The sequence below is a fragment of the Equus caballus genome, chromosome 3 (assembly GCF_041296265.1).
Source record: "Equus caballus isolate H_3958 breed thoroughbred chromosome 3, TB-T2T, whole genome shotgun sequence".
NCBI lineage: Eukaryota > Metazoa > Chordata > Mammalia > Perissodactyla > Equidae > Equus > Equus caballus.
Genome location: NC_091686.1, coordinates 3055267 through 3067742, shown reverse-complemented (window position 1 = coordinate 3067742; position 12476 = coordinate 3055267). Strand labels below are relative to the sequence as shown.

General features: G+C 42.0%; 1 protein-coding gene across 4 annotated transcripts in view; it reads right to left on the bottom strand.

The window, feature by feature from the left end:
* Positions 1-12476, bottom strand: part of HEATR3 (HEAT repeat containing 3) — a 34649-nt gene that overhangs the window by 21815 nt on the left and 358 nt on the right. The window contains exons 2-7 of one of the 4 annotated variants that reach the window (XM_023636934.2): positions 12198-12370; positions 10349-10436; positions 8822-8931; positions 6764-6873; positions 3980-4120; positions 2217-2494 (exon numbers count right to left, since the gene is read on the bottom strand). In XM_023636934.2, coding sequence (XP_023492702.1) covers positions 2217-2494; positions 3980-4120; positions 6764-6873; positions 8822-8931; positions 10349-10436; positions 12198-12370 — 900 coding nt within the window. Of the gene's footprint in view, positions 1-2216; positions 2495-3979; positions 4121-6763; positions 6874-8821; positions 8932-10348; positions 10437-12197; positions 12371-12476 lie in introns of those variants that run through there. The other 3 variants (XM_070261783.1, XM_070261782.1, XM_070261784.1) reach the window with 3 other exon arrangements.

The following is a 12476-nucleotide window of genomic DNA, read 5'->3' as shown; positions in this document are numbered from 1 at the left end:
TGCACCGAAAGGGGGTCTGTGATTTTTAAGCCACTTTATGATGTGCACGCAGCTCAAGGGCAGGACAGCCCCTCATTCGGTGCCACCCAGCACACAGCACGAGGCTTTGCACCTGACAGCTACTCATGGGGATTGGGAAAGCAGTGCTAACTACGGCATTTCTTTAAAACACCACTAATGCATGCCTTACAAGTCTGTGAATGAGAGAAAGTAGTGTACTGATACATTTATTTTCAGGTATATTCCATTCAAAGAGTTCTTATTGGGTATAAACTTATCAAAACTCTAAGACACTGACTTAAGACAATTCTCAGCTTCAGTTCATTTTCTATGAGTCAGGACAGGCCATGTCTGAAATTGCAGAAAGTACGAGAGGACGTTAATGGCATTCTTCCAGTTCAGGCTTCATCCTCCTCCTTCAGAATGACTTTAGCAGCTTCCTGGCTGATCTTCCTGCCTCCAGGCCCCCTGAACAGCACTAACCTGCTTTCACCATGCTGTTTCCTACTCTAACTCTAAGACAGCTCGAGTGTTCTGTCCAAAAAGCCTTCCCTGACAGCCTCTTCCTGTGTTTCCCCATCAGGGCTGAGTCAGGAGAACCTCCTCTGTAGGAACCACTCCCTTAGAAACCTGTGCATAGCCCAGCACTGTTCTTAGCACAGGCATTATAATAAATTATAATTATATGTCTGTCCTCTCAAGATGGAAAAGGTCCTGAAGACAGGAAAAACGTCTTAATCATCTTTCCATCATCAGCATCTGGCAGAGGGCCTGGCACAGGGCAGGAGCACAGAAAATGCGCACCTGAATGAACAAAACCCAACTCTTGGTCCCCCCTCCTTGGGGGAGATGTTTTCCCATGGCATGGCTCCCTCTCTGCTGACGGGCTCAGCTGAAGCGTCTCCTGCCTCCAGACTGTGTACCCTTGCCCTGACATCACACCTACTAGCCCAAGTGTGCCACAATCGCCCAGGCTGCCAAAATGACAAACACCATTAATTCTCACCATCACCCAACCGCCTCTGCTCAGCAGCAGTGGGTAAATGAGAGTCTGGTTTGCTCCTTTGGTAAGGCTACACACTAAAATAAAAGAGGTAAGGATGCAAGGGCCAATGCAAGCAAAGTAAAAATTCCTACAGGAAAATGTGAATAAATTGAGGCTTATATCATCTGTAGCCGCAAGAAGAACTCTTCAAAGTATCATCTCTTCTCTAGTTATTCTATAGTTTTAGCCTAATAACAATAAATCTCTCTAACAAATTTATCATACTGAACAAAATAATTCTGCAACTTGTCTGGAAAAATGTAGACATAAAACTGAAAGTGCTTCAATATGATACAACTGCTCGTACCACACCAAAGAACAGATGAAGTGGGGCCCTCCCGGTGGCACAGCGGTTAAGTTCGCATACTCCGTTTCGACGGCCTGGGGTGTGGACCTATACACCACTTGACCAGCCATGCTGTGGCAGGCGTCCCACATATAAAGTAGAGAAAGATGAGCACGGATGTTGGCTCAGGGCCAGTCTTCCTCAGCAAAAAGAGGAGGATTAGTGGCGGATGTTAGCTCAGGGCTAATCTTCCTCAAATAAAAAAAGAACAGGGGCTGGCCCCGTGGCCAAATGGTTAAGTTTGCACGCTCCACTTCGGCGGCCCAGGGTTTTGCCGGTTCGCTGGAGCACGGATATGGCACTGCTCATCAAGCCAAGCTGAGGCGGCATCCCACATGCCACAACTAGAAGGACCTACAACTAAAAATAAACAACTATGTACCAGGGGGCTTTGGGGAGAAAAAGGAAAAATAAAATCTTAAAAAAAAAAACAAAACAGAAACCATATGTGCATTTAAAAAACCTAAAACCAACAAATAAACTATTTTTAAATTCTAAAAAAAACCCTTCCTTTAGCATGGAAACAATCTGGGAGACAGTGTGCCACTGAGGTGGGTCAGGAAGACGACCGTGGGCTTCTGAAGGGTTGGTCTCTCCCAACTCTGAAACCTGCACACAAAAGTTCATTGTACACAGGAGATTTCCTTCCCCTTTGGGAGTAGATTTCTAATGTTGTAGTGAGAGTTAATGGGAAAACATGACTGATTTTTATTGAAATTCACTTTCTAATTAATTTTGCTGTAACATTTTTCTACAAAGCTTAGGACACGTCTTGAAAGAAAACAGCTGTATTAATCTATGTTTGAAAGCATCAATCTGACTTACTGGAAGTAAATCTGAAATGAAAGTTTTCCTTCTGACTTTTCTTCTTGGAGGAGTTTCTTCCATTTCATCATCTTCAACCACAACACCACCATTAGCATTTTCTAATATTTCCTCGGTCTCTGCAGCAGTTTTTAACTTCTGAGTCTCAGCCTCCTTCATTTGAATAACTATTTTGCCAGCATCCATTTCCAAAACCTCAGATAAGATCTTTAGAATGGCATTTATGATTTCTGCCTGACTCTTGGATGGAATAATGTCTTTTAGATTCCACATTGTGCCTGGAAAAAATGAACATAAGGACAAAGGAATTGCCTGTGAAATCTTTTATTGAATACAGTTTCCATAAGATTGGTTCTTTAAGCTCAGGTATAATTTCAAAAAAATCTTAACCCTACTGCCTTTGTTCAGTTTTTATTAAATGTGAAAAAGCCTTAGACAGAAGCAGCTCACTTTATTACAATCTTTCACAATCATCTCCCTGCCTTGGCCTCTCTCTGATCCATCACATAGCAGCAGACCAAGAGAATACTGATCAAGTTTCTTCTGAAACAACAAATTAAGTTGCCTCACTTTCTTTCATCTTAACCTGAGTTGCTCTCCTAAGTAGCTTCTTATATTCCAAGAGTGGAATGGAATGTACTAAAATTCCAAGGTCTCACAAACAAACCAGAGAGCAGGTTCTTGGTTTTTCGCTTATCAAAATAGAACAGGACTTACCATTAAGTAGTTAGACTAATTAAAAAAAAAGCAACTGTGAAAATAAAAATACTTCCTGGTATATACCCAAAAGAACTGAAAGGAGGAACTCAAACATATATTTTTACATTCACATTCACAGCAGCATTATTCCAAAGCCAAAAGGTGTAAGCAACCCAAGTGGCCATTCATGGATGAACAGATCAACAAAATGTGGTATACATATATGTAGTGTGAAATATTACTCAGCTTTAAAAAGGAGAGAAATTCTGACACATGCTACAACATGGATGAACTTTGAGGACATTATGCTAAGTGAAATAAGCCAGTTACAAAAAGAAAAACAGCGTATGATTCCACTTATATGAGGCACCTAGAGTAGTCATATTCATAGAGACAGAAAGTAGCATGGTGGTTGCTGAGGACTGGGGAGAGGAGGAAATGGAGCGTAATGTAATGTGTATTGAGTTTCAGTTTTGCAAAACGAAAAGAGCTGTGGAGACTGGTGAATGTGAATGTACTTAACGTCACTGAACTGTACCCTTAAAAATGGTTAAGATGGTAAATTTTGTTACGCGTATTTTGCCACTTTGGAAAAAACCACCTCTGCAAGGCTAAAGGGCAAGAGGAAAATATATACAGAAACTGTATAAACTACCTGTTACTCAACAGATCATCAGATTATTTCTCATTTCTGGATTTAGAAATTCCAAGGAGAAAAGAGTTGGGGGTAAAGAACTTATAGAAAAGTGAGTGGTCATGTCCTGGGTGCCCACAGTTAAGTTCTGAACTCACTGGCTCATAAATAAGAGGGGATCCTGACAGCAGCATTTCTTTTTCAGACAACAGTAGTTCTTTAGATTGAAAACAAATCTATTCTAGAAGGCTTTGCAACTAGGCACAACTGCTTGAATTAAGCATCTCTATTTAAATATTAAAATTTTTCAGAGTAGACATAAGTGTGGAAGGCCCTGATGCGAAATGAAGGAATGATTCAATTTTGGCCTCCATCTCTACCCATTACGAGTTACTAAACAAGCATACTATTGCATACGGCTAAATTGTACCTGATAGCAGTGTCTTTAATAGAAGGTATTCCATGGAGCTGACAGGAGAAAGCATCGCTGACTCTAGCACATGCAATGCTGGGGCACTGAAAGATCTCAGTAGCTCTGGGTTATCTTCGGTCACTGTCTGTAAACAATAAGCTAAAAGACAAAAATTAAATATTCAGAAACAAATGACTCCTGCTGGTATAATTTACACCAGAATAACTTATCCAAAAACATTTGCATCTGTAAACTTCTTCAGATACACGTCGCTTTTTGGATATATATGCTTTACCTCAAGGATGGGACACACAAATGAGGCTTCTCAAATTATCAGTGCTTCGAGATCATTTTGCTTTTCTTCTTCTTAATTTCTAATTCTTTACAGAACTACACTTTTATTAAAAACAATTTAAAAGGCCTTTAAATGTTGTGACAATGTGAAATTACTATAAACATTTATAGGGGCCAGCCTGTGGCCTAGTGGGTAAGTTCGGTGCATTCTGCTTCAGCGACCTGGGTTCAGAGGTTCGGGTCCTGGGTGTGGACCTGCACTGCTTGTTGGCTGTGCTGTGGTGGCATCCCACATATAAAATGGAGGAAGACTGGCACAGATGTTGGCTCAGGGCTAATCTTCCTCAAGCAAAAAAAAGAGGAAGACTGGCAACAGATGTTAGCTCAGGGAGAATCTTCCTCAGAAAAAAAAACCCCCCAAAACCAAAAAACAAAACATACTATAAAGGTTCATCCTGAGTTTCTGTACTCATGGTGGACCAGCAGCAAACAGCCTGTGGACTAAACATCAGGCCACAGACAACACTCTTAGAGTAGTCCTGCCGTCACTAACAACAAGCCCTAGGTTTGGGGACACTCCGGCTTCTTTCAAATTCAGCATGACCTTAAAAGTTAAGAGTTATTTCTGGTGAAGCAATTTCTTTAAGAAAAAAAGTATTAGGGGCTGGCCCCGTGGCTGAGTGGTTAAGTTCGTGCGCTCCGCTGCAGGCGGCCCAGTGTTTCGTCGGTTTGAATCCTGGGCGCGGACATGGCACTGCTCGTCAGACCACGCTGAGGCAGCGTCCCACATGCCACAACTAGAGGAACCCACAACAAAGAATACACAGCTATGTACCGGGGGGCTTTGGGGAGAAAAAGGAAAAAATAAAAAAAAATCTTAAAAAAAAAAAAAAAAAGTATTAGAGTAAGACAATGGATTACAACTTGCATATTAGAAATAATTAACTGAAAGTATAAAAACAACTGGGATTGCATAAAAGGTTGACAGAAAAGATCTTCGAAGCACAAAAGAGGAAGCAAGCCCAAATTTGTTTTCTTTGAGATACTGTCTTCTATACAAATCCACTTCTTTCTAGGTCTATAAATTTCAAAGTAGATCATGGCCATCCAAATTAGTCAAAATACATGCTATTGCTATGATCTAGTTTGGTTCCCAAAATACATTTGTATACAAATCCACATATATGCATATATGTACATAGACATATATGCAAATGTAACATTTTCCATTAAGAGACTAATTAAATTCACTTCAGCAAAAAGCCAAGATAAGTTCACTTTACTATTTGCAAGCCCTGCTGAATTTTCAAAACAAAAGTAATTTCACATTTGTTTAAAAAATCATGAATCTAGTTAAATGCAGAGGGAAAACACTACTATACAATGCAAAATTACTTTGCCCTGATCCATTTTTTAAAAGTTCATTAGAGGAAAAAAACTAAAAAAATAGCAATCTAAAAGACCAAAGTTAGTAAAATAGGAGAGAAGCTCTTCTTTTAAATGCTATGAACTAACTTTCCTGAAATTCTCTTATTGTTATAAAAACTGTTCTCTGAGATTAAAAGTCATCTATCAATTTTTAGTTCAACTGTTTTTAAATTCACTTTTACTCACAAATCTCCCTTCTGCCAGAGACTCCATTTTAAGAAACTGATTTTTAAATTTTTCCCAGTAGTGTTTATTTCACCATTTCCTTTTTCTTTTCTGTTCTCCTAAGCTTATCCATTAGAGCCAAGAGAAACACCAGTAAGGGAATACACTTCAGTAAGGGAAACACACTTTGTCCTCGCCAGGAGAAACGCATAGGAAATAAAAGGAGAGGTGGGTGCCCACCATTATCATGGGTACAAGAGAAGCACTTTTCATCAATTATTTCTCCACTCTCCCCCAGAGTTCTGTTGAGCCACCCACTCTCCAGTTTCTGTCTCTTCCTCCTGCTGAGTGAGGGCCCCCAATGGCTCTCTAACCCCATGTGGAGAAGCCAAGGGAGCCAACGCAGCTGAAGCTGCCAGACTGTGCTTTCCTTGTCCCAAAGAAGGAAAGCAGGTCCCAGCGATATTTCAATCCCTTATTTTCCTCTCTCAAAAAACCACAGGTTATCAGTTTTCTGCTGGAAGTATGAGATAGTGGTACAAGACATTTGAATAAGTCTAGATTCCAATTAACTTTGGCTAAAAGGCCTGGTAGTTGTGGGTTACTATTTCTCAGTAAATGAAAGATGAAAGCTTCAAGAATTAATAAAGTCTTCTAAGAATGGGAATACACTAGAAACTATATATACTCACATAATTACCTTCTTCCCTTTCAGAGGGAAGAGCAGGAAAATTCTATGAGTAAGTAAAGTTTTAAATACAGATTTTAAAAGATTCAGAACAAACAGAACTCAGCTATGCATTTACATACAATGAGAAAAAAATTGCTCCTGAAGAATAAACATGCTATGTCTGAATAACAATTTTTGAATAAGGCCACCCACACTTAATAAATTATCACCTTTTCTTCACTTACCTACTGAAATAGCCAGGTCAACATTGGTGGAAAACCTACTTAAACACTTTAACACAATCTCCAAACACCCTTCTTTGGTGAATATAGACACTGCTCTACTACTGCATTCACTAAATTGAAGGGGGGAAAAAAAAGTTTTACTATTCACATTTTAACATCAAGAAATCAACCACAGAAATTCACAAAAAGATAAATCAGGCTTTATAAAAGAACACAAGAATTGGAGTCAAACACTCGCCATTTTTACAGATGAAGAAACCAATGCCCCCTCATATTCACTGTACATGAGCACTACTGGCTATCTGTATTTTTATTTCTATCACAGTAGGATCTTTTAACCAATTTCTTTACCCACATGCCAGTTTCCTTACAGAAGGTTAGAGCTGGAAGAGATCTGAGCAATCATTTACTTGAACTCCTCGTTTTATAGATGAGGAAACCCAGGGCCCAAAAGGCAAAGTGATCTGACCAAAGATCACATATTTTTGTCAGTAGTGGTTCCTTGGGCCCAGCCGACTGTTCTTTCCACTAGACCACAGTAATAAGTTCAAGTGAGGGTCAAAGGTCTCCATATTTATCACACAAAAGGCACACATTTAAAAGAAAGTAAAATTAAATTTTATTCATTCCTTCTAGACCACTATTATAATTTCAACAACGTACAGTCTTCAACAGAGAAATTACTTAAAAAATATTTTTGAAATTACACTACCTTTTAATAAAAGAACCAATATTAATGTTATCAATGTCATTAATAAACATACATACTAAATACAGGGTAAACTGAGCTAATTACAATAATTTTATCAATATTTCCAGAGAAAAGTATTCCTCCGCACATACCACATATACATGACACACTAATAGCTATCAGAGCGGACTAAATTATTAAATTCAATCCTGTTATCTAAAGATAAACTATTTTCTTTCCATCCATCCATCCATCCATCCATCCACTTACTGCAATACTGCTATGAGCTACCCTTAAGAAGCCATCAGTAAAGTCAGGTATAATCAGGAAGATAAAGCACCTATGAGTTAAGATCACATATATACATGTGTAAATATAATTTAAAAGATAAACTATGAAACAAAAATGTTAAGAGCTGTGATAACCGGAAATGATACAGATAGGACTCACAGGCATTCAGGAAAGAGATCATTGTGGAGATCACTTTTTCAGGTTCTTTTCAAAGAAATGTTTAAAAAACTTCCAAGTTCAACAATTTATATCAGTTAAGTTCTCTAATGCACAGAAAAACAGCACCCACCTGCTTGCTCAAAGTCCATTTCCTCAATCTGATCTTGCCAATTTTTCTGGCGGAATGTATCCACCAGTATAAAATGAAATCCTAAGCAAGTTCAGATTGCTATGCAGGCAGCTTTTCAGGATCCTTAATGTTGTATTCTAAGAAATATCTGTGCTTTTAGGTCAGAAGTTATAATTGCTGCAGATTGAAAATAAGGAACCATGACAGAATCTTGCTAGAAGTGTGGGACATAAAATGGGGTAGAAAAAAATAATCCAGGTAGTGTTTCTAGCCCTTCTCATTCCTAACAGCAAGTCCACTCCAGCCCACTACTGCTACCATCATGGAATGCAGCATGGCCTACACCCTCCCAGGGAGCTCTTTTCAGGCACTGACCTCCCTGTCAAACGGCAATTGCCAAGGTCGAGGAACAAACCACTGGCCAGTCTGTGGTCCTCTCTCATTCCAGATGCCAGGCCAAGCAGCTAGTGCACCGCGGCCTGACTAGCTTTAAGACAACTGCTGCTTCAGGTATGTGAGCGGAGCAGGAGAAACCGGGTGCAGTAGATGCTAAGGACCATGCTTCCTCTTATTTTTGTCAGCAGCAATGACTGGAGAGAAGAGTTGTAAAGCAAAAAAACAGATGTAGTGATGCTCTGAGGAAAGGGCTTGGGAAGGAAGGCTGACCTCAGGGCCCCTGAGACCGCCTCCTACCAAGCGTCAGCATCATGGATTTAAAGGCCTGCGAAGGAGAACTCTGCAGCTGCGGGGCACCGTAACAGGAGGCTGCACTTGGAAAGCATCTTACCAGATATTCCACAGCACATTCACGGCCTCATTGGCTATGTTCTCAATAGAATTTCTGCTCCGATCTTTTTTTTCCGGAGACATCTCATTTGAATCCAGTCCAGCACTACACTGTAACCAAATATCATGATTAGCACCCTGGTTCAAAAGAATAATTAAACAAAGAAGACTAATGATAGTGAAGAATCACAAAAACTGAACATCAGAAATTAGAGTGGTTAACGAACCAATCAAATCCTCATAAGCAGTACAGTTTCCACAACCCTGCCCTTTTCTGGTCAAGAAATACAGACAAGAGAGGTTCACAAGTCATTGTACAAACTAGACATAAAGGATTTCACATTTTAAATGCAAGCGTAAAATCAATACAAAGCATTTCATCTAACGTGATAAGGATACTGTATAAGGCAAAGAAAGGTAATGCATAGTAAGACCTAACATCTATGTATCACCTGTGTGCAAGGCACTTTTCTAAGCACTTAATATATATCAAGTCATTTAATCCTCACCCCAAACCTACGAAGGAGATGAACTATTGCCCCCAGTCTCTCTACAAATAGGAAACCGAACAGAGACGTGCAGCTTAATGTATGGCAAAGCTGTGGTTCAGAGCCAGGCACGCCGGCTCCAAAGTCGGGGCTCCGAGCCACTCTGCAGTCCTGCCCCTCCAGCATAATCCAAACACCTGCCAAAGCAGGGCTGCTCAATCTCGGCATGACTGGCATTTTGGACCAGATGGTTCTGCGTTGTGGGGGGCTGTCATGTGCACTGTGGGATCTTTATCAGCATCCTCGGCCTCTACCCACTACGTGCCAGTAGCAACCCCCACCCCCAAGCAGTGACAATCAAAAATGGCTCCGGACATTGCCAAATGTCCTCTGAGGGGCAAATCATCCCAAGTAGAACCACTGCTCCAAAGGGAACAAGAGTGACACCTCTCATCAAAACTGGATATTCTTTATACAGCCTTAAGTGAAAGTCACCCATCAATACAGAATAGTGGACTAGAGGCACTCCAGAGAGCCAGCTCCTTAATCCCAGAACTACGTCGTGCAATAGGCTGGCATGATTTTAAATTTGAGGACTTAACATCATCTTCACACCAAATTCCTAGTGTCTGTCTCAGCTTCCTCATCTCTGAAAGAGGAATAATATACCTGCTAAATAAGACTGCTGTGAAGATTAAATAAGACACAAAACAAAAAACAGCACCTGGCACATAAATAAGCAATCAATAAATACTAATTTTTATTGTATGAAGTTTAGAGTCTAAAGGAGTCAGTCTATAGTTTCAGGAAGGCCTTTTCCAACTAGCATATAAATAAAAGTAGTGGGGATGAAATAACATGAGACTGTATCAATGATGAGATCAGTGTTCCCAGGAAAAGAAATAAAATTCCCATAGGATGTCTTGAGGGAAGACAAAGCAACTAACACCAAAGTACTAAAACAAAACAAAAAAACCTAAGTTTGTATACTAAAAGCTACATTTAAAAATTGCCAGGAAGATGCTTTAAAACCTGCATACCTCTTTTAGCAGTGCCACCAGAGGAGTCATGATATCCTTAGTCACCATGTCGTCACAAACTTCAAAGCCTCCACAAGCACTGAGATTTCTACACAAGAAGTTTAAATGTTTTACTTTCAGATCACGTCATAAAATACTAAGCTCTCAAATTTATTTCATACTTAAGGTTTCCCAGATGAAACTGCTTATGATTTCTGTAAGATGCTGCAGAACCAATGCACAGATTTTCATCTCTTCTAATCCTTGTTGTACATGATGTCAACAAATGACTCTGTCATGTGAGAGCTTAGTTCTGAGGTCTGAGACAGTACACAGGTGTGTGGTTATAGGGAAGGAAGAGGGGAAAAGACCTCTCCTATTTAATGTTAATAAATCACAGCCTGATCTTATATGAACAGACCTTTTCTTGGAATCAAGACTTCAAGGGCAGCAGGGGTGAGGCTACTGAGAATGACACCTCCAAAGCAACCCTGACTAAATTTAATCTTAATTGGGAAGACACTGCTTGCCTTCTGAGTGCACAGCACTGTGCTAAGCACTTAGGATATAAAGACAAGTCACAGGATGCCTCACAGTCTTCCAGGAGCTCCCAGCGTGTGTACGTTTCGGCGGGAAGGGCAGGGCTTTCTACATGCTGTTTCCTCCACCAAGTGGTCAATCCCCACTCATCCCTCCATCTCATCTCAAACATCACTCCCTTAGGGTTTTCTTCCCTGAACCCCCAGTTATGCCCTCTCACAGCATCCTTTGTAATTGTCACTGGTTGTAATTATACACTTGTGTGATTGTTTGGTTAATGCCTGTCTCTCTCGATAGTGTAAGATCCGTTAAGGACAGAAATTATGTCTGTCTTGCTATCACATGCCCACAACCTAGATGACTGCCTGGCACACAGCTGGCACTTAATGTATATTTGCTAAATGAATGAATGAAACATAATAAATATAGACAGAGCTATAAGAACTACAAACATTAACTTCTCCTCTTGCTCGCTCTACAGTCTATTCTCTGGACAGCCACCAGAGTGGCCTTTTCCAAATGTAAATGAGACGTTACTCCTGATTACAACAGATCCTTTCTCCCTACACCATGGAATCCTTGTCCATCCCTCCAGCCTCATCTCCTATAATACCCTACCCCATACTCTACTCAGCCGCACTAACCTTGCTGTTCTTTAACCACGCCAAGCCCTTTGCTGGCGCACTTCTTTGCTGTTCCTTCTGTTTTGAATGATTTTTCCCCCTGTTTTTCCAAGTCTGGCTCTCTCATCCATCAGCTCTCAGTTCGCAAACGTCATCTAAAGATCACCCAATTGCAAAACTTCCCATCCCCAACTCATCATCCTCTTGGTTTTCTCCACAGCACTTCTCACTATCTAATATTACGTTTTACCTGTTTGCTAGTGTCCTGTCTCCTCATCAACATGGGTTCTGTGAAGCCCGGGAACTTGGCTACCTTGCTCACTGTCCTGCCTGCTCAAAATCCTCTGCACCTCGAGCACCTGGCACTCACACTGAAAGAGCTCCTTGAACCTCAGGACTCTACGGAGGCTTCCTGGAGAGGGCGCAATGTGCGCTCGGCCTAGAGGGAGCTTGACAGGTGGCTGCTGCAGGCGAGCAGCCAGGAGGACCTATGGAATGTGTGCGGTCTGGGGGTCACGGCAGCCTCTCGAGTGGGAAGCCTGAGTTCAAATCTCCCTCCTGCAAACGGCAGACCCTGGGCAGTTCTTGGCCCTCTCGAACTGCCGAAGACAAGAGACCTGAGCATGAAACGGGATACACCGAAGGCGCTGGCTGGACGCCGCGCCGCCCGGATCCGAGGCACCGCCCCGGAACCCCTCCCGGCTCACCTCAGCGCGCCGGCCGCCGTCTCTCTCACGGCCAGGCTGGGGTCGAGCAGCAGCGGCCCGAGGCGGCGCACAGCATCCCGGCGCAACAGGCCCGGGAGCGCCGGCCGCTGCTGCACCAGCCGGGCCAGCCCCGCGCAGGCGCACTCGCGGACCTCGGCGCTAGGATGCTGGAGCTGCGGGAGGGGACAAGCGTCAGAGCGAGAGCAGAGCGCAGGCGCGGGCCGGGGCGGCAGCGGCGCGCGGCGCTGTCCCGGGACTCCGGGGGAGGCCCGCCCCACC